Source organism: Camarhynchus parvulus, chromosome 6, assembly GCF_901933205.1.
Source record: "Camarhynchus parvulus chromosome 6, STF_HiC, whole genome shotgun sequence".
NCBI classification, from domain to species: Eukaryota; Metazoa; Chordata; class Aves; order Passeriformes; family Thraupidae; genus Camarhynchus; species Camarhynchus parvulus.
In genome coordinates this window covers 20,816,462-20,839,736 of record NC_044576.1, presented here as the reverse complement: position 1 = coordinate 20,839,736, position 23,275 = coordinate 20,816,462, and the positions used below count along the sequence as shown (strand labels likewise).

General features: G+C 36.4%; 1 protein-coding gene across 4 annotated transcripts in view; it reads left to right on the top strand.

Moving 5' to 3' along the window:
• LOC115905082 (adhesion G protein-coupled receptor A1-like) overlaps positions 1-23,275 on the top strand; it is a 253,460-nt gene that overhangs the window by 184,461 nt on the left and 45,724 nt on the right. For all 4 annotated transcript variants that reach the window (XM_030951166.1, XM_030951164.1, XM_030951167.1 and 1 more), the window contains 2 exons: positions 19,033-19,240; positions 20,164-20,372. In XM_030951166.1, coding sequence (XP_030807026.1) covers positions 19,033-19,240; positions 20,164-20,372 — 417 coding nt within the window. The remainder of the gene's footprint in view (positions 1-19,032; positions 19,241-20,163; positions 20,373-23,275) is intronic.

Here is a 23,275-nt window from a genome sequence, read left to right as displayed (position 1 = left end):
GCATACAAGTATAAAAGTAGTTTCCCCTTTTAACTGGTCCATTGTTAAAGAGCTGGTGAACTGTAGCTTGTTGTCAGGATCATAGGTTTTAAGAAAGGACTTTAAAATTGTGGGTTTAAACTTTCAACTGTCAATTCAGAGTGTATGAGGGTTTCTTGATGAATTTCAGCTGTTGGACTTGGGGAGCTAAAGGATGGTGGGATTAGGAATTTACCAAAGGACCTGAACCTCTGTAACACTGGGCAAACACTGGTGTGATCTGCAGTGAATTGATGTAATGCCAGTTCAGAGGTTTGCAGAGTTAATGTGTGTATCAAATACGACAGAGTGTAATTACATGAAAATGACCCTTTCAGATGTGTGGAAAAACAATTTCAAAGGCAAGTTATATCGTATTAGAGATATTTTGTACCCTGGTGAAAGGAAGCCTGCACTCCTGATTTGTTTCAGCTTCTCATGGTGTGCCTCTGATACCTGGTAGACACAAATAGCTGCACAAAACTGGGACTTTTTGGATGTCTGCCCTTACCTTGCCATGTTTATGAGGTTATTTACTGCTGAACAGAGACAAGAAAATCAATTGGTCATTTACCATGTGAGCAAAAGGACACATACTGCAGGTTCTTCTGGCTTGAAACAAACATAATAAATCTATTCTCTAGCCTGTCATGCTTTATGTAGACATCCTCTCCATCACTACTTTGTCAAAGTGAAGAAAATTGGTTTTCAGCAATAAATGATTCTATTTTAGACAAACTTTGGCCTACACTCAGTGCTTCTGCTTGTTTCAATACCAGTGTTGAGTTTTTCATTGATTAGCCAGGAAAGACCTTCAATGTTTAGTATAAGCAATCTTGCTGGTTGCTGAAAATTACAGCAAATGAAACACAGAGTCTTGATTTGAAATATAAATATCCATATGTTCAGTCAAAAACACAACCCTATCTGTATTAGATAGAGTGTTGTTTGAAATCATGCAATATTTTTACTAGCTCCCATATGTTCACTGAGATGCAGAGAAGAGACTGCAGCACACCCTGAACTGCTGTAAATTAGCAAACACGTAAGAAACAGTGTAAATGTTTAAGAAAATGGAGTGGCTGATGATTGCTGCAAAAATAACCAATATAAATCTTTCTTGAACTGTTGGTATTATTTAGGTGCCATTTATCAATATTTCCTGCATGAAGAGTACATGCTCTCTCTTTCTTTAGAAAAATGGGCAGATTCTGACTTGCACTCTTTCTGTTTGTTTTGTTAGATGGGTTTGTTTCTACAAGGTATGTACAGCAAGTGATAATTAATGTTCATGGTGTGAAATTGCAAACTCTCCTACACATCCGAGAGAAAGGATGTGTGCTATACATCAAACTACAAAATTAAAGATTTTTTTGAAGTGGACTCTGCCAGAGCAAATCCAACTATATTGCTGGACTAAGGTTTATGATACATTTTCAGCAGGATATCAAGTTACTGCAAAATGCATATTGCACGTGCCTTATATATACAGAATCTTTCAAATTCTGGTATATTTTCTTAAAATCATAAATGAAAAATGGATATAGAAGCCTAAGAAGAGGAAAAAAATCACACACATTTTAAAACCCTTTGTACCCTTACAGCATTCTGTTCTAAATAATCAGTGAAATTCTCCAATATAATAAATTCTAAAATTTTGCTTTAGATATTCAAATTGGTACATACAACAACTCTTCCTGCAGACTCAGTCTTACTGTCCAATTCTCCCCACCTTACATAATTATGGACTTCTCTCAGGAACTTTCAGTTCATCATGTACTCACCTATCTCAAACACAACCTTTGAATTGGCTTAATTGCTACAGTCAGCCTTTTCTAGAAATACCCTATTTCATTATCTCCGTAACAGAAAATCTTATTTTACTGTATGACTGGAAATGCCAATCGAAATGGTATCACTTCCTTTATGTGTATCTGAAAAGAGGTTAACTGCTCAGAAGAAAATAATCATTTTTATTTTTTCAGCTCATTGATTCAATCCACTAACTAGTCAGACATCAAAATGTCTTTCAAAATGTTCATTTTAAATTACTGCCTTTCCCTTGCTTCAGAGGAAAATATATTTCAGGATTAGATTAGTATGTGATCAAATAAACACATACTTTAAAACATAAAAAAGGTCGGTGTTTCTAAGGAATATGGGACTGATTGTAAAATGAGTTACTCTGTCTACCTTCAGCAGTTAATCAGCAATGGGAATAGCAACATATTATTGTTAGAATATTTATATTCAAAGAGGAAATGCCAGCCTAAAAAGAGTGTAATCCAAATCTGTGCTTGCCAAAACCACTATAAAAATAGTGATGGAAAGAGAGTGATAACAAAAACTCAAGTTATCCCAAGTCTCTTCAGTTGCTGGGTTTAAAAAGGTTGGCTGAAGTGCATTTAGGTCTCAGAAACAAATCCTAGGACTTTCCTACAAGGTGAAAAAATACTGGCATGCCAAACATTAGCTTTCCTGTCCTTATCAACCAAATAAATTAATGGTATTTCCTTCTTGTTGAGCTGTGCTCTCTGGCTTTTTGCAGACCTGATTCAGGAATAACGGAGTGAAGCTGCTTTTTCTGATTTGCTCCAGCTTTTAACCTGGCCTTTTCAAACACTGTCCTGCAGATACCTTAAAGCCAGAGCGCAAGGTTACTTCTGGAGAGTGGCAAACTTGGGATCCCTTCCCCCATGTGAGTTCTTCCACATATGTGGAAGATGTGGAACTGCTGTAAATGTAGCAGTCGCAGCACATTTCAGGATTCCACAAATGGGGGCAGTTTTCTTAAATGGGCTAGTGTTGCATTAGTCACCTGAATATGTAAGGCACAAGACTTTGTGCCAGTATGACATTATTCTAAGAAAATCCTTTGCAAGTTCAGATTAGCTGTCCCTATAATCATCTGGGGAACCACAGGTTCCTTGTTTCCTGCTTCTCCTTCTTTCCTTCTCCTATCTTTTTCATTAGATTTTAATTGCCTGATCAACATCTGTTTCAAGGGGATTACTGATAGCACTTAATGTCTAGAGATGAAGATTATCATCTTGATTTAGGTTGGTGAACTGCCTTTAATTTGAAAAAGCCATTCAGTTCTGGTTCAGCTGGCTGTCCTTCAGTGAGACAATAGGTGAGGTTACCTATTGTAAGCTGCAATGATTAGACTATAGTCCAGTGGTATGTGCAGGCTGAATGATTGTGGGTATTGCAGAACTATCCGCAATTCTATAAAGGAGGAGAAAAAGAGGGTTAGACTGTAGGGAAGAGAAAGAGCTCCATTTCAGTTGGTTTTGATGCTTAGGAATAGGCTCTTAGGAGGAAGAGAACCAGGAGAGGCCTGAATCACAGAAAGGAAGGAAGGCATTTGTAAAAAGAGAGAACAGTTTAATCCCTCTTTAATAGGCAATGCAATGCAACAGGTCCAAATCTGTGGAGTGTAACTGAGAATCCAACAGCAATATCGTGTATTTGAAGTTGTTTCAGATTAGGTCTTGTTCTCTGCCATGTTACTCATCAGTTACATTTTGTGGCTGTTTCATTGGAATGGAATCCATGTTGTGCACTGTGAGAGGGCTTTGTGGAATCGTGGCAGTAGAGATCTCATCAGAAAATTGGAAAATTGGCATTCAGATATGAATATGATAGAATGAAAATAATTCCAGAATATCAGACCTCTTTTCCCAATCTAATCTAAAATTTTAATACAGACACACCCATAAGTCAACTGTATTGAAGAAGCATATATATGACAAGTTTATTCAAAAATTTGGGTGAGACCTATTTTAGAGGAATGCAGCTGTGAAACAATAATTTTTCTTAAATTGCTATCTGAAAGACCTCTTGCCTGAATTTATAATCATAGAACCATATTTTTTTAAACTGTGCTGTAAATACTTTTTTTGAAATGTAACAAGAAAATATCCATTAATGTTAGCAATGCTACTTGAACCCTATTAAGGCATCTTTGACACAAGGGTATAGATGCAGCTTCAAAGCAAAATGATTCACATCTGCCTATATTATCATCTTGATTTACTTTTAATTTGTATTTTATTTTATGATATTACACTACAGCTTAATCTAGGAGTTAATGGGTTATTACAAATCTGTTGAAATTCAGTAACAATTCAGTAAATTGTTTTCCCATTGTCATTTACCTTTGCCTGTGCAGCCTTTTTGCTGGTAAAAAAATAATTGTTCCTGTCTGAGTTTGTGGATTTGGAGCCCCAGGTTATATTTTATTCCTTCTCTTGCTTTTTACCTGTTTTCTCCCTTGAAGTCTTCTGTTTTAACATTTAAACATTGTGCACTCCCGTTGTTGAAGATCGAAGTGCTATATAGAAAATCCATTTCTTTTTCTTTCTTGCATGTAGTGTTCCTGTCAGTTCAGTTTAGTGTAACCTTAAAGAAGGGTTTGATTTCAGTCTGTGCTTGATTTCACATTGCCTGTCACTGATAACAAATGTGTCCACAGTGATCCAGAGCTGAATGAATGTCTGTTCTATTTCCTTCCTCAATCTCTTAGATATTATATTATGATTATAGTTATTTTTCTGACTTTGTCCTCTGACCAGCATTCTCCCATAAATGAAATTTAAAACTGAAAGCATTATTTTAAAACCAAAACTTTTTATTGCATGTATTTTCCTGAGGTTTAGGATTCAAAAATCCTCAATCACAGATTAAAAATATTTTTCATAGCATTAGATTCCTTACAGCCTCTGAATGTTTCGATTTTTTAATTTATTTGATAATTTTTCTTTCCTGAAGTGTTTTTATGGTCTGTAATGCAACAAGTGCTATACTGTACACCAAATGGGAAATCTGCAGTATGTTTTGTTGTGGCACTTCCTCCCACAAAAATTAGTGTAGAATGTATCATTAATATGTGTGTAGTTCAGTATGCAATATTTACAGTATCTTTAGTAAATACAGACTCTATTTTTTCTGCCTTTGATTTTTTTGTTGCTTGCATAAAAAGTAGTGTTATTAATTTCTTACCTTTAGTTTGCCTATACATTACATTTTTAATAGCTTAGCCACCTTCGTTTAAGCATTTAGGTTGCTCTCTGTCCCCACTGTCAGTGTACAAATGCACAGTTGAGAAATGTGTTTTATGTTGTTGTGGAGGTTCCTGTTTTCCCTCAGAGCTCTACTGTTCCGAAGCAGACCTGTTCATCATTGCCATTATGTGTTTGTCCAATGACAATCATGGAAATAGAGAATAATTTAGGTCAGATAAGGGCTCAAAAATCATTGAGCTGAGCCATTAAGCAAGCACTGCCAATTCCATTACTGAACCATATCTTTAATTGCCACACCTAATGTGTCTCTTAAATACCTTCAGGGATGGTGACACAAGCACTTCCCTGGGCAGCCTGTTCCAGTGCTTGACAACCCTTTCTGTGAAGGCATTTTTTCTGATATCCAATTTAAGCCTCCCCTGGCTGATGCCATTTTGCCTTATCCTGTAACTTATTGCTTGGCAGAAGAGACCAACCTTCTTCACCCAAGCACCTTTCAGGTACCTATAGAAAGCAGTAAGGTCTCCCCAGAGCCTCCTTTTCTCCAGGCTGAACAGCCACAGTCAAATCTGACCATTTACTGCAAGAATGCCTGGCAATCAAAAGGATCTGAAGTAGCCAGGTGGCCCCTTCATGCTGATGACCAGACATGCAACTGTGTGAAGTTGTACCAGACGTTGTAAATATGATGCATTCCTGTTACTTCATGTTGCTTGGCTGTTTCAAAAGCAACTGAGCAATTGATTATTGAAAATAAAAGCAAAACCAATCTACCAACCAACCAAAACCCAGCAAATCCAGTAGTTTACTAGAAAAGGCATTTATTTTTGAATTCCCCAGAAATGATATTCCAAGTTTCAGGTTATTTTCCCTGTGGAGAATTGCTGGTTGATACTTTTGATGAACATGGGTTAAGCGTTCTTTTCTAGTAAGAATCTGTATAGCGAACGTACACTGATGATGTTAGTGATACTACCCAAGGTAATCAACAGCATCATTCAAATGTAAATTTTAGAAAATGATTAAATAAATATTCAAATGCATTTTCTTCACAAGCTCTTCTATGAATGTTACAGTGTCTCTCCTCCATACGCTTCCTGCATGTTCAGGGGATTAGGAATTTTAATGGTCCTCAACTTTGTATTGAGCAGAAGATTACTATTCACCTTTAATTTTGAAGAAAAGTCACTGCAGCTCTCTGAAAATCTCCCAAGTCCTACTTGGAATTAATGTAGTGAGATAAGTAATATTATGAAACCGAAAATATTTATTTGTTCTTAAACCAGATTTTTACCTTAGGGTAATGGCGAATTTGTTGACTTAAATCATTGTTAGAAATGGTCTGCACAAATTCAAACTGATGCTGTATGTGGGAGACAGCTGGTTGTCATGGTAACTGTAGTGCAGTTTTTAATTCCACTTGGTGAGTAATGCTAACACAATGTTGCTGAATAGACCATGGCTTAGCAAGTACAAGTATCTTGAATTCTCCATGTCGGTGTTAGAGACTAAGAAAATGCTTTGTTCAGATATACGTATACTGCATCATATCTGGCTTATTGATTTTCAACAAGGACATTTTAAAAGTGTATCTAAAAAGCTAAAGGATATCAAAACTGTATGGAGAATATGCTTTTGGTATGGCCCTCAAAGAGCCCCAACAAGGTGATAAAATTAAAAGACAGATATCTCTGACCAGTGAATATGATTTTGTTTCCTTATGACTGTTTGTCAGTGCATTTTTAATATGCGTCTATTGAAGAAATGCTGGATTATAAAAACTTAGGGTGGCAGAAGCCAGTCAGTTTTTATTTTTGTATTTATTTGTGGAAGAAAATAGGACCTTAACTGAAGTTATTTCATTTTGTTAAAGCTAAGATATTCACTTAATGCTATGCTTAAGAGAAGACCTTTGCTTTTCAGGTAATGTGTCCAATTTGAAAGAAACAAAAGACAATAACTCTAGGTGTAGCTGGGGAAAGAGGATCAAAATCCATTTGTTAGTTTGTGAATTACTCTTTTCTAGACCCTCATAATTACTAGAAAAACAGTTTTTCTTTATGGTACATAATAGAGAAGGATGAGAATACAAATTTAGGTAGAGTCTGTGGCCTTGGCATCAGTGTTTCCATTTCACTGTGAATATATAGTTTCCAGGACTCAGAACTCCTGATGATAATTGTCTTTCTCATTGCTGAGATAGACAATTTGGAACTCTGCCAGTTTTTAAAAAATACACTGTCTTTCAGCTAATAATGTTAGTTATTAATTTTGTACACGATGTTAGTCCTTCACTTGGCATGAGAGACTCAGCTTTTTTCTGTATCGATTTTTTTTTTACCCCCCTTTTCCTACTTGAGCACATTTCTTTCAGATCCTTGCTCTAAATAATTAATTCATACTCTCAGGTACTCATGTCAGCATCTGGTATAGCAGTAGTAAAAGTCCAGAAGTGCGTGTGTAGGATTCACCAAAGTACTCCCATCTGATTTAATGCAGAAAGTAAAGCCAGGAAGTCCAGAAGGAAAAGGTTGTGAAATGGTGAACATATTAAGTTTTTATGTTAGAAAATGAACACTGCTACTGTCCAAAATAAAGGCTTATCAGTTTAATAGGAGACTGGAAGTGATTCAGCAAGAATGATAACACATTAAAAAAAAATCCATCAAATGTGGCAGGGGAAGTCCTTGAGAATCTCTGAACTATACACACTGTTGATGTGCCTGACTGGTAAAATAAAGTCCTTTAAAATAAAGGCCTCTGGTAAAAATTTTCGAACACATTAAATATACTGATGCCAGAAGAATTGACCTTTATGGAAAAAGATTAGAAAATCAGTAGAGCAAGAGGGAAAGACCAAGAATATTCAAACCATTGTGAATACATACAATATAACAGTGTAAACCAATTAATTTTTCTACTGATTAAATAGAAAACGTGGTGCTTATATAATTAATTTACAAGACTTTAAAAGTGAACACTTCATGGAATATATGCCACTATTTTTAATGAACATGTTGCTGTGGCTTTTTCAGTATGCAGGCCCTGCAGCACTAATACTTGAAACTATTAATTCAAAAGCCATGAGCAAGACAAAAAGGCTGTGTTTTCCTGTTCAGTCCTGTAGTACACTGAAAACTGGAAGCAGCTTTATATTTGGAAGAATTAAGATCGTTATTTTTCCCTCTTTTTGATCTAAGAAATGGGGAAAGAAGACTGAGCTGAGTTCTTAATTATTACTATATAAGTCTCATCCCATGTAACTTTAGCTGGGTTAGCACCTGCCTGAGTATTTAAAGGAATCTCTTATATCACAAATCTCTTGCATTATATTAGGAATCCTCATTCTCAACAGTCATTGAATGGGAATGAGGAGATTCTCCTCCTGGGCTTAGTGCAGACCTCACCTGGATTCAGCCACTGTATAAGAAGGATCAAGCGACCTTTGGTGTCTGAAATCCAAGGGACTTGCTTGACTGAGAGTGATAGAGTGCATTCTGCCCCAGAAATATTACACCATCCTCACCCAACTTAAACCAGGAGTTTTCAGGTGATGAGGGATGACAAGTACTGATAATGTGAGCAATATTTTAAAGTCTTAATCAGGGGAATATTATCACTATTTCACAAGCAGCTGAGCTACAAAACTTGATTTGACTAGAAGATTAAGATTTTAATTCAGTCAGATTTTAGAACTAAAATGACATAGATTATGTCAAGTGATTTTTATGTGGTAACAAGCAAAAAAAATTTCACAGATGCCTAGGTGTTGTATTAGCATCTGTAAAAGATTAATAAATAAGAGATAAGTTTCTTCCAACCTTCTTAAACTAACAGGACTGTAAAAAGTGATCAGTAGGTTGGTGGAGATCTGTCTGATGGAAGGTTTGCTCAGACTTCACTTCCATTGTGGTTGGATTTGGATTTTACTGTGACTAATGCTAGCAAATATTTTTGATTTTCCCATAATTCTGTGACAAAGCTCTTAGAAAAACACAGCAGAACCAATCAAGATAGAGTCCCTAAGCTCCTATTAGAACAGAAGTGTGCCCAGATAAACTAGTGGTCTGTGATGAGTGATTGAGCTGGAGGTAAAAGTGTTCTCTTTGGCTCTGAATGTTTTCTGGCTGAGCTAAAGGACTGACACCAGATTTTCACATGAGCTACAGACACAATGTGCCTGTGGATGTATCAGCGTGCATGGTATTTGGCCAGAACTGAATTTCAGAGGTAAAATTTTGGCTAACATTTCACTGTCACACTGAGCTCAATATCTTGTATTTTGTGTCCGCACTGGGTGCATCAGAATGCTGAAGATGTGTGTGAGACTTGCAGAGCAGAGTATGGGATTCTGCATGGGAGCTTTGGGGAGTCATCAGTAGCTACTGGTGACTTCAGGCACTGGCAGTAGTGGAGTGTCTCCTTCACACTCAACATCTCAGTTACAAGAATTCTCTGAAGGTGCCACTTGCCATCGCTGATACAAATGTGCTTTAGCTCCATGCAGCTCAAGGCCCTTGAGTACTTTCATCCAAATGCAAATACCTCTGTGACACAGAACCTCTCTCCTGCTGATGTAACTGTACTCACTTCACTTCCTTTTTTTTTACATTTCTTTTTACGACATGTGCTTTCTGACTGCACTGATAAATTGGCTAATGGCTGAAACTCGGAAAGCAAAGTATTATTTTGGCAAATTGGAAATAAAAATATATCAGTTTTTTGAAATTGAAAAATTAGTTTTGGAACAGGAGGGAAGAAATCATATTTGCTCCTCTTGAGGAGGCGTATTTTCTTGATTATTGTGAGGATAGTGAACTTGTGTCCTGTAACTGAGGGAAGGGAGGTGTGACTGTGCATAAAAAGGAACTAAAGGAAAAGGCATCTTCTGCTTTTCTTTTTCTCATTCTTAACTGTCTCTATAAAGCAAAGGAGCGGAATGATCTTGCATCTGCTTCTAGAAATGTGTGTAAGAGTAATGTTGGGTCTGCATTGTGTAATGACTATAGGCAACAGATACCATTCTTGATGATAATATCCAAATGATTCAAAATCAGAATATTGAATCATTTCATGGTGTGGAAATTTTAAATTCACTTCCTAAAAGATCCAAAATTCTAAAATTATTTTCAGCAGTTTCAGCTTTCCTCCAGTGTCAGAGAGGGACAATGTTTCAGCAGTCATCAAGCAGCAATGTCAGCATTTCATTGCAGTCATCTTTATGAGAAGGCAGCGTCAGAAAAACACTTGGGCTTCTGTATATCTTAGGCAATGTAGAAGCTCACTTTGCCTCAGGAAAATTATATCAAAATAGTTTATTAAAAATTTCTGAACTAAGCTTTTTCACATATTCCCACTTATATTACTAGATGAACTACTATTTTTCTAGCTAAGTGTGAATATCACATCAGTGAAATCAGAAGTCCTATCATCATGTTCTATAGTATGATTAAATAATTGCAATATTCAGTCATTTAATTCAGATTTGAATTACTGTATTACCTAATGGTTGCATCACTCTCTACTCATTAATGTGTCTATACAAATTATCTAAGTCTTTAGAAAAATTATCATATCTGTACTGGTATGTATTGTACTCCACTAAAATCACATGAATTTTGTTTAGTAGTAAGTAAATTTTCTCATGCATAGAAGCCACCAAGTAGCCCATCTCCTTTTAATTATATTGTGCTTCTCCAACTTAAGAAATAATTTTGGTAACACTTTTTGTCTGACTGTTGGGAAATATTCTCTTTGTTCTCATTCATAATATTTTGTTATAAATTATAATTACTAAGCTATGCAGAAATACTATTATGAGGCCTACGTTAACACAATTCACCTAGTTAAAAAATAAATTAAAATTTACCATGGCAAAAAACTTACGTATGCCAGTTAAGTCAGAATTCACATGATTCCTTTTTCTAAACTGGTAATATTTATGTGTAATTGAATTTGGTGGTCAGTGAGCTGTAGAAGATATTTTGGTTAGCTAGGTATTCTGTATAATTATGATGTCCCTTCTAAGATCCATGGAGATAGCTTTGTAATTATGTAGCTGAAAGTTCCACACAGACAACTCATGAATTTTTTTTATTGTCCTTATGTTTTAAAATTCTAGCAGAAGTTCATCCCATCCTCTGAGTACATCTGCAGCAACTAAAACCACAGTATCAATGTAACAAACTTGAATATTCTTATGATTTTTCCAGAAAAAAATCATACATTTAATGCCTGAAGATTAATTGAGCTTCTAAATAAAAAGGAAAAATACTTCTTCATCACAGGCTGTTTAGAGGAAAGTGCAGCATTTCTAGGAGCTAATTCACCCCTGAAAGGCCCAGTGAACCAAACTCCTGAGAGGATGAGTTTTCCTGCAGAGTGCACTGCCAGAAGCCATCCTTTTCAAAAATGAAGCTGCAGTGAGTCTCTGTAGGTCCACAGCTCATAGTGTGAGTGTTGGAGTGAGTCTAAAATCCTTTAAGACTTCAGTGATCTTCCCCAAAACCCCAATAAATTCTAGTTGAAAACTCAGGGGCCACCATTAAGAACTCTTAAATTCCCAGGAAGGTGAATTTTATGCATTCTGTGGTACAACTTTTTTGCAATATGGCAAGTCAGTTGTGGACCCTGAATTGAAGCAGTCATTTAGTGCTGCCTGAAGACGTTTGTTGCCTGCAGCTCTTACATGTGTCCAGTGTGTTTTCAAAAAACTTGTTTCTCAAAAAATAATAATATAGTTTTCACACTTTTTTAATCACACTTTTTTTCCTACCATGTCTGTATAGTTTTTTTGTTCATTTTCTTCTTAGTGAGATTTTTATGAGCTCTGTTAGCTGTATATTGGGGACGTAAGTAGAATGTTCAAAAATTCCTTTAATCAGGAAATTCATGAGTTCTTAGAAGGAATTTTAAATACTTCTTGTAAAACAGAGAAATAAATCAAACCTTTCTAAATTCATTTTGTAATTCTGTCATAGAGGTTTCAAATACTCTCTCCAGAGCAGATAATTTTTTGTGTCCATAATGCCTGAAAAGTATCCCACCCTCTCTGTTATAAAAAGGCTAGGGAATATTTGCATCTTTTAAGTCTGCATTTTTGCTCTTGGCTAATGTCCTATTTGTCCTTGTGCTCATGCTGGCCATTTGCTTACATGGCTTTCATTTTGCCAGGCTAGCAAGGCTAAGCTCCTTTATTTTCCACTTGTGAAAGAAATTACTCATTCTAAGGGTGACCCTAGTAACCATCCTCTACATCCATTCTATTCTGGACTGACTTTTCCTCAGCCTAGTTGATCAAAATTGTGTATTATATTTCTGATTAGGCCTTTAAAATCAGAATATTTACATGGAAATGAGTCATATTGTATGTTCTGGATTGTATTTGTAGTCTTTTTTTAATTGTTAAATCATAGAGGCTGAGTCATCCTGTGATCAACCAGTGCTTTCACATCCTTGTCCTTATCTTTTGCTTTCCAAAGTGGCTTGTTTCACCAGCTTATAATTGACAATCTCATTATAAATATGTAAGACATGATTTAGAACATTGTCTTAGATGACATTCCTCTTTGTTTCAAGGTCATCAAGCAAATATTGGAAGTCTTTAAGCAGATTTTCATACAAACTTTGGATATATTCACTCCAGCCTGTCTTCTCCTTTCAAAGTAAATGATTGTATTATCAATTGTAGCTTGTTCCTTATTCACCTGAAACTAATTGCTGCTAGTTCTTAATGTCTCAAAAGAAATCAGGTGAATTGTGTTGCCCTGTCTGGAAAAATACTTAGTGCAGAGAATTATCATTTGGGTCTGGCATTATTGACCTTTGGTAAACCTACTCCGTCTCCCTTAAGTGTCTTTTTCTTTAATTCCTTTTTTTCCCCCCCCACTTTTTCCTTCACAATAACTCATTAACAGGTTAGCTGTTGCTTGTAGATTTGCATATATTTTTGTTTTCTTAGAAAGTTTGCAAGATGTTCAAATATGAAATATAAAATTCTAATTTGGAGACTTTTGGTTTTTATTTTTATTGGAAAAGGGCTACTGACAATCAGATTTCCAGATTATTTTACATTATCAGCTTTTCTAAAATTTCAGTGCTGTTTGCTGTATCTGTTTTTATAGAAACAGATTTTCCAGAAAGCTTTTTATTATTAATTAGGGAGAACTTTAAGATTGGGGTTTTTTTGGTATCTTTTGATGCAATTTGCATGTGTTTATAATTTATGCCACATTTTCACTGTGCATCAAACGACCTTTTATGCCTGGCTAGAACAAAGATATCTTGGACGCCATACTTAGTTTTCCAGAAATTGAGATGGATGCACACTGCAGAATTACTACATAATGACTTTATCACATAATAATCCCAACACGCTTAGCAATTTCGTCGCAGTAGCCAGGTATTTCATGTTGCATTTTTGGAAATACGGCTTCATTTCATCCTGGGAATCTATATAAAGTTTGCTTTTCACCTGCTAGTCATCCCTGAGCCTTTCCAGACTTGTGTTCAAGCAACACTCCAGAAAGCGCAGTTAAACCATGACAAATTAGTAGCAAGATTATGTAGGTAAATTAGCATGGCTGGAGAGCTCCTACTTTCCTTGTTTGGTATCATCCCATTAAAAAATAAAAAACAAAATCCTGTTTGTTTTAGCACCTGGCAAGTTGATTCTCTTGTATAAGCATTTTCAAACTGGCATTGTTTTCATTATTTTTACAAACCCCTTATTTGGTATTTTCCCACCTGGTCTAAATTTTGGGGGTTTTTTGTTGATACTTTTCATGCCAGAAAGAGATCAGGACTCATGCACAGACTACCTAAAGCCTCACAGAACTAGGCCAAATGCCTGTCCTTATCTCCTATATTTTGTGCTGAGATAATTCCAAAGGAGTGTTGGTTAAATACCTACCAGGAGAGACAGTTGGAAAACACAATTGTGCCTCTTTCTATTTGTTAACAACTAAATCTTTAACATAAACCACCAACCAAAATCTTCCATTGCTTCTAAGGATCTGGTGTCTTATTTGGGGGACTAAATGCAATCTATTATATATGTATATGTAACTTATTTGCTTGATTTTATTATTATGACCACGATGTTAACTCAGTACATATTTAATAATACAGCTATTACCTATAGAGCTTAGTTTCTAGTTTTTTTACTGTAACTTTATATAACTTGTGCCTATGTGGCAGCACACTTATATCTTTAATAATTTAATATATGGTGTCTCGCATCTGAAACTCTGTCAGATTCTTTGAAATCTGGAAACAGTGAAGCTGCTTTTCCAGCTCTCCTCCAGGTTTTAGGTGACGTCATTCTCTCTTTCTTTTTTCCCTCCAGACTTCCTCTGACCTGTTGTTAAGGTGCTGGTTTTTAAGTTAAGGAAATTGCTGACTGGAAAAATATACCTTATGACTGTTCTGAGGACTAAGAATTGGATGGTTTCCTATGAAATATATTTTATCTTAAACAGAAATACTGTGCCTGAACTCACAAGTCAATCTAGCACTAAGGCGTACACAAGGAAGAGTTGCTGAAAATAGTTTGATTTTTGTCATTCCACAGTGGTTACCAAGTAGGTTTCTTGATAATGATTGTTTGATAATGAGTATGGTCTCTCAGTATTATGCTAAATTTTAGGCCAGTTGAACATTGTAATAGGAAAGCAAAGTTTCAAGAGTAAATGGGAGCAGGTTTCTTAAAGGAATTCTGAAAGTAGAAGGGCCAACATATCACAAAGTCACCTAAGGCAAGAGGCTGTCCTTCCTAAACACTTAAAAACTTCTTGTAAATGCTAGCATTCATTATAAGAAATGGGCTGCCACCAGAATAAAACTGCCTAGGGAAAAATTTCACTTTAAATCTCTCATTTTTCCTTTAAAACATTTTTAATAAGGGCTACACATGCATGAGTTGCAAGAGTCTGTAGCTCCCAATATCCTGAGGACCATTTCTGCTTTAGAATGAGATTTTTAATTTAAAACTTTTAGAATACAGTTGGATTTATTGGTTCTGTTTTGGTGCCTCAGATATTTTGAAAAATTACACACACACACAAAAATAGGTCTAAAATGGAAACAAACCCCAAAACTTCAAAAGTACTTATAAAACTGTACTGTCCAAATTATGCACCAGAGTGTTTAAAGCAACCTTGCATTCTGCTTTTTGGAAAGTTGACCGGGTTCCAAAAAGTCCTAGGAGCCAGGAGTCCTAGGAGATCTCCCAGAAAATCCTAAGAGCTGGTTTAGAGCTGATAAGCCTTCTTTTCCTGGCTGCAGGTCACACAGCAGATTTTCAGATATCTGGGCAGATGACATGGAAGACACTTCAGAGGGTTTTAAAATTGCATCATTTCTATCATATCTGTGTGCAAATGGGTGGATGTCTATGAATAGCTTTCATTTTAAAGACAAGCATTTACCAGAAGAAAAATGCTCCTTAGAAGAATCTACACTGTGTTCAGGATTCCCTTTTTCTAATCAATGCCAGTACAATCCAGTTAATAGGACTGAAACTGAAATGGAGTCATGATGGGATTATTGACATTCTGTTTTGAAAACACTCACAGAATGTCTAAATCCTGACTGGTGAAATGCTGACACAAACTGTAAGCTTTTCCAGGAAAATATGAGGTGCCAGTGCTGTCACTGTAAAGCTGTGGCTCTTGTGGTGGGTCTGCATTGCTTTTTCTCTCTTCTCAGAGGTGCAGGCAGCTTTTTGCCGCTAGCAAGCTCAGATACTTTAGCTCCCATGTGATCTGGTGATATGGTGCCCAAATAAAAAAAATTAGTTGAGGTGATTTATGTGAATTTTGAAGCATCTGAAGTACAATAATTTCCTCAGAACTTGATGTGGCTGTCACTGGTTTTAGTAATATGTGTTCCTGTATTGTATTTAATCTCTGAACTCTGGAGCATCTTACAGGACAAAAAAAATGCCATCATTTTAATCTCACTTAAGTGAGAGGGAAACTGAGGCAAGAGTGGGGACTGACTTACGCTTCACTTCACACAAGATTAGCAGAATACAAGACTGAACCTTCAGTCAGGTTCTCTCCATCCTCTACCACAATAATAGGAACTACCTCAGTGCTCAGATCCTCCCTGTCATGTGAATAATAAGTAATACTATTGAAAATTCTCACACATCTTAGATTAATATAATGTATTTATTCATATTTTTAAACAGCACTGTGAATGTGTGGGCCTTCTCACTGTGTGCATTTTTCATTAATATCCTGCTACAGGATCTTGTTGGCAGGCTTGCTCTCCTGCTGTAGCAGACAGTTGGGTGTTTAATTTTGAGGAATTGCTAAGCAAATATTTGATGTGCAGCAAGTAGTTTGACTTTGTGTGTACATTTGTCCAGTTAAGGAATACCCTGTCCCTTTGCCTTTCACTCCACCAGACTGCCTGCAGGCAAAATAAAATTGAAGTAACAGGTAGTATAAGTGGGCAGTATTCACAATAAAACTGTACTCCAGGAAGTGACTGTAGGCAATTTAGTGAAGTTTATTAAATAGTTTGTGCTATGGGTATTCATATTGATTTTGAGCAGACAACAAGGGAAAAATGCTCTCCTGAAGTCTGATCAGGAAAACGTTTTCTGTAAATGTGTCCTTTTGTCAAGTAAATAATTTGATGTTGCCGCATGTTTGAGATTTGCTCAGTCAGCCCGAGCAGTGCAACCAGTCCACACTAATTCCACTGTGGGCTGTGTGCAGCTTTTCCTCCCTGCCTTCAACCTTGGCCCTGTGATGTGAAGCTGCCGCTGTGGGTAAGGCCGGGGCACCGTGGGCACGTTCCTCCCTCCCTGCTGGGTGCTGCAGGGTCTCTGTGGGCAGGGGAGGGCTGGGGGCAGCTGGTCCTGCCCAGCCCAGGGACAGCCACCTGCCCCAGCTCCCTGTGCTTCCGGTGGGAGCAGCTTCCCCTCTGCACCTCCCCAGTCCCACAGGCAAGCTCTGTCTACACCATTACTTTTTCCTATTAGGATCAGTAAGTCCCAATGGAGAAGCAATTAGAGAACCACAATAAATTAGATGATTTGCCCTCTTAGCAAAAGTGCTACAAACCTGTTGTTTTCTCTGGTTTGTGTAGGGCTGCTTTTGTCAAGTCATAGCACATTGTTGCTTAACCCAGTGCCTTTAGCTGTCGGTTTCATTATCATAAGCTTATTCATATGCTTCTATCTTTCTCTTTTTGTGTATAATGAGTAATTAGTGTAATTTAATATGTCATCATTGTTGCTTTTTGCAGCACAGAATAATAATAAAAATCCAGCATAAATATAAACTTAATCGCACCGTAACCTCTCTTACACATCTGTACGTCTCCACATAAGCCCTCAACAGTGATCTGGGGTTTGATAAATGACACTTTTTAAAAACTCTGTGCATACTTTTTGATAGCAATTTTAAGGCCAAAATGGTATCATCAGAGTTTCAGCATATGCAGATACTTGGTATATCATAGAGTAAAGCATGTCTATTTCAGAAGCATGAAATAAAGCCAATTATAACAGCTTTAGTGAATCAGACAGTGGAAACAATCTCAGGATGAGTGCTTGATGTTTAGCTCAGTTAATACCAATTAAAGCCTTCATAATAATTTAAAATTCTAATGTAGAAATGTTCTGTTGCTATTTGCTCTTTTTTTCTCAGTACTTTTAATGAGCAGCATTGCCTAGATTGAATATTTATTTTTATTATTTTTAAAAGAATGTTTTTGCAGTTTTACTGTTAAAATCTGAAAACCTTCCTAAAATATACATGGTAAAAGGAAAATGGTGTACAGACGTCTTTATCTCTTTATTTAAGCATTCAAATGACATCACAGACTACTCACACCTTCCTTCCATATTTATTCCATGGTCACTAGATGCTTCTCATACTCATTTTAGTTTGCTGATCTCTGTTACACCTTTATCTCTCACACATGTATTTTTCCCAGTACATGGATGTATATTAAATGTCATGTTTCTTTATATTGTTGTGAAGATCATTGTTTTACTTCTGAAATAGGTAGTGCACATGTGCTGTGAGCAAACTGTGGTAATCTATGTAAATTATGTGCACAGAGCCCTACTCTACCCTTGGGGGAAATGCAAATTAGAACATTTTGTAGTTTGTTTGTTTTTAAATACATACACTTTTCACATCAAGGCTCAGGACAGACTCCCTGTTTATTTTCCCATTGCTCATCATTTGTTATTCCTTGTAAATATCTCAGTCTTTAATGATTAGTTTGCTACTTTGGCAGGAAAAAAATACTTGATGAGTGAAGTCCTCAAAATACAATGTTTGGTGTATTTTATAGCTCTGCTGTAAGGGATTTATCTGCTTGTAAAAGGGTATGTAACACATGACTCAAAGCCATTATAGGGATCTGACAGTCTTCATTCATTTTCTCCCAGTGTTGTCTTGTTTTCTTCTTTTACATTAATGTTTGTAATATTTTTTAATCCTGCATGACTAAAACATAGTTAACTGATTTTCCTTATATGAAGCAAGAAAAACATATTCCTAAACTGTGTTGTTTACTGCACTTGCAGTTCTCTGCAGATGTAATTTGTTTTAATAATAAAATTATTTTTATACCCTTTAAGTACCCTTTCGGAGAAATGTTTTAATGTAAGTTGTCTGATTCTATTTTAAGTGAAGGAGAAAACCTGGTAGAGGTTGTCTCTTTAAATCAGATCTGCAGTGTTGATGGACCCTCTAGCAGGCACGGTAAGAACCATTCTCACCTCTGCAGCAGGGAGCTTGACCATATAGACTCTCACATTCAATCAAAACGTTTTCCCTTTTAATATGCACTGTACCAATCCTATTCCCATGGTTACAGCCCGTGCTTCTTTGGTTGCTTCCAGACTGTTGGAAAAGGAAGGCAGCATACATTTCTTGTACAGGAGTTTAAAACATCATGAAAGCAACCCTGTTGTGATTTGCATTTTAAATGTTTCTTTTTTTTTCTCATTGTACAGAATGCTGTAGCAGTAGCTTCAGTTCATTTGCCACAGTCTGTCTTCTCTCAGTCTTCAGCCTGGCAATCTGTTGATAACTCCACTTGCAAGCTACAGTTTATTGTCTTTCGGAATGGAAAACTCTTTCCTAGCACAGGAAACTCATCAAATCTCGCAGATGATGGGAAACGTAGGACGGTTGCCACACCAGCTGTTTTTGCTAAAATAGGTGAGAAGCTGTTATGCATTATTTTCTTTCATCTAAAAGCTATGGTATACTTGATTGTGCAGAGAATAGAGGGGTAGAGTATGGAGTGTGCTGGGAGGCTGGAAACAGTCTGTGTCTTTAGTACAATGTTTGCAATTGTTCCTGTCTGCATGATTTTATTCAGATTGTCCTGCAAATAAAGAACTACCCTTGCGCTACGATTAGAATGCAAATTCTGGGCTACTGTTTGTTGGCTGTGTTGTTACAGATGCTCGCTCCTTTAAGCTGTCAGAGGGATCCTTGTTTTACTCTTTACAGTTGCAATGTTAATGTCCTAGGCACTGGTGAAAATAAGGCTTTTGGAGTGGGAGTAGTGCCCTGTTGCATGTATCAATACTCAGCAGTATACTTTCTGATGCGATGGATGTAAAACAGGTGTTGTTAAAGACTTTATCTAAATGACATACATTGTATGTGCTAGTGAATCAGTATTTTGATTAATTACTCACCCATGCAGTTCTACTCATTTTGTCCGACGCTGGATAGTGCTCTCATTTCTATTAACATTTTAAAATCTTTGAATGTTACTTTCAAAGTGCAGAATTGTCTCAGCTAATAATCATCCATGAAACTGAGCCATTTCTGCAGTTACATGGGCAATAGTGTAATACTGGTCATAAATGAAGAATCTGAAACAATAAAAAAGATCTCCTTTGTGAGGAGTTATTAGATCATTTTGACACAATATGTGATTGAAATGCTCAGATTTATTTATACCATTGCAAACTTCTCCAATGTGAGCACTACCTTTGATTTTGACCATTACGATTTTATGTCCACTGGCTTTTTTCCCCCTAGTTTAGTGTATCTGGTCTCTTTATAGAGCATTCATCACTAAAGGGTTTTCCACTCCGTCTCTCTGATTCAGTTTTTTCCTTTTGCAGATGGGTGCAGTTTTGGAAACCTCACCAGCCCTCTTACTATAGGATTGAGGCACTTTGCACGGGGTATAGACCCCATTGCAGCCTTCTGGGATTTTGACCTTCTAGATGGACATGGAGGCTGGTGGGGAGAAGGGTGCCACATAATTAGTTCTGCAGGCAATATTACCACCATTCAGAGTACACACTTCAGTAACTTTGCAGTGCTAATGGTAAGTATATGACTTAGCAAATATAACTATATTTCTCTCTCTCTCTCTCTTTTGCCATACATCTGTGTTTTATTTGCATGCATCTGTTTCATTCTGATTTGTCAGTAGCTGACCTTCTGGGGTTTTATAATGTTTCATATAAAACAGTCTAAAAGAAAGTAAGTTACTTATCTGCTAGCAAGTGAATAAACCTGGTGGTCAGTTTTAATATCCTAAGACAGGCCTAATCAGAAATGACATTAACTTCAGTCTTATAAATGAAAGTTCCATCAAGGAATGATTAGTACATAATGGTTATAAATTATACGACAGGGTTTAAAAATGTATACTCCTGTGTGCTTTTACATCAGCACATCTCAGAGGCTGGTCTGCTTTTGTTCCTGCCCTGCACTGTGTTGATCATACTAATTAGTTGCAGGCATACCGCAATGTTGAATCATTTAATAAATGGAGAGGAATAACATCTTCTGCTCTTTTAAGTATGGACAGAGCTGTCCTTGTTGATTCTGTGGGAGTTTTGGTTTGTGCACCAATGCCGATAGCCTACTTACGAAATTGCTGTTTCTGAAGGAAAATATTCCTGTGCAGTGCTAACACATCAGCTGCTTTGCTCTGTTCTCAGTCACACTTACAGTTCCCATTGCAGTTATTTAACTAACCTGCTTAACAGAAAGTTACCTTCATGAGAGCAAAAATATTATGCATACAATAATGAACTGTTATTATTCAGGGACTAGAGGAAAGCGAACAAGAAACTGAAAGGTTTCTAAGCTTTAGCAAATCTTTGCACCCTTAAAAATATTTATCATAAAACAGTTGTAAAAAGAGTAGATGTGTCTACTATTAATACTAGATTGCTCTTGAATGCTGATGCATGATTGCACTGTAGATGCTGCTTGTGTACATTACAGAAATGTTTATAGTTGAGTAAATAATGTATTGTGTGTATGTGTAAGGGACAGCAAACACAGGCGACAGGAATTGCGAGGACGTGTGCAGAGAATACCAATCTGCTGCTGTCAGATGGAGCCCAGATGGCAGCCAATCATAGCACAAAGCTCTGCTGCCCACGAGTTAAATGCAGATATTATCGTCCACTTCGTAAGAACTGATTTCCCTGAGACTTAGTTGCACATTTTTTTACCCATTATAGAATTGTTCAGAATGTAAGAGCTGTTCCTCAGATTTGATGACAGCAAATATACCTCATTTTCTACAGCTCCTGTGAGTTCCCTTTTCCCCCAGCCTCTTGTTTCCCAGAATGTGAATCGTAATTTTGCTTTGAGGGTGTTTTTCTAAATTAATTAAAGAAAGCACCTGTTGACTTTGCAGGTGCCACACCCAAAATGGCTTCCTCCTTCTTCAACTGCTTGAGTTCAGCATGTTGCTCTTAAACTTTGAGCAGTTAGTAAGTGTTAACTAACAGTTTGCATCAAGCAATTCCATAATTTCCTTTTGTTTGAAAAGCTGAATACTGATACAAGGGCTACAGTTAATTTTTTTGTTTGTAAAGCCCATTTATCTCTTATAAGATGTAAGAGATGGATTTTTCTACAACTGTAAAGGCAACTGAGGCACTTTTTACTGGAGCTTTTGTGTCTGGTATGTAATTCTGCTTTAGGCGTTGTGTTTATTTGGTTATGAGCATTTGACTGTGCTTTATTTCATGTGTGCATCTTCCAGTTTTATCTGTGCAAGACAAGAAAGTAGAATCTTAGAATCACCCTTGCTTTGCATTTTCTATAGTAGCAAACCATGGGATACGTTTCTTAGCTCATGTTTCACAGTAACTTTTAAGGAAAAGGATGACAAGTAATTTTTAAATATACATATATAAGTATGCACACACACAAATCCACTTTCCAATCATTGTCTTTCTAAACAGATAATAGAAAATTTTTGTAGCTTCATTATGTCCAAACATTTTCATTCAAGTATTACTTCTTAATCACTTTTTTGTGGCATAAAGTCAAGGATTATTTTATTTCATAGAAACTATGCTTTTCTCGGCAGTTCAATTCTCGTAGCAGAAATGAAAAATACTTCATTGTTCTGCATTGTTATTAATTTATAAAATGAATAGGATAAAGTGTTTATATGTACGTTATTAATTTATATCTATATGCCTAATGTATTTTAAAATACTAACGAACCATCAGCAAATTCAAGACACCTGGCATATGGTGTATGGCTAATGAAATTAGCTACAATATCATGATACATGTCATTAATCTGTAATTCTCTAATCTGTTAAACAACAAAAATTCATAATTGATTATTATGGTTGGGGGTAATTGCAGAAAACTGAAGTAGTATCTGTAAACTAAAAAGCAGCACTAAAGCTTTGCATTGCCATCAGAATTGTGTACATCCTGCTGTAGATTAAGCTGAAACAGAAGCCTCAGTCAATCTAACTGTCCATTTTATGGTTAGCACAACACATATTCTGGTTCGGCACCTTTTTAAATAGTAAGACAAAGTTTCCTAAGGTGCTTTCATAGAAGTTGTTTATGCCTATGTAACATAAAAGGGTTAAAATAAAGGTTTTCTAGAGTCCTTTTTTTAGAAAGGCAGCAATCAAGGATTTATCAACAACGATTGATAATTAATAAGCATGAGCATACTTCAAGTGAGAGGAGTCATGTAGAGCCCTTTGATTTCTCTCTGTGACAGTTGTTCAAGTGATGTCAGTGAGAGAGAAAGTTTATTTTGGAGGTTGGGTTGGGACGGTGGTACACACTCCTTCCCTCACATGGCCTCACACTTTCACTTTACTCTGGGTTAGGTTGGCAAATAGAAGTAAAATAACATTATCTTTTCTGATCAGGTTTTGAGAAGTATGTCCTAGAGGTGAGAGTAAAATAATGTGAACTAACTCCCATATTATATTCCTGCCTTTTACT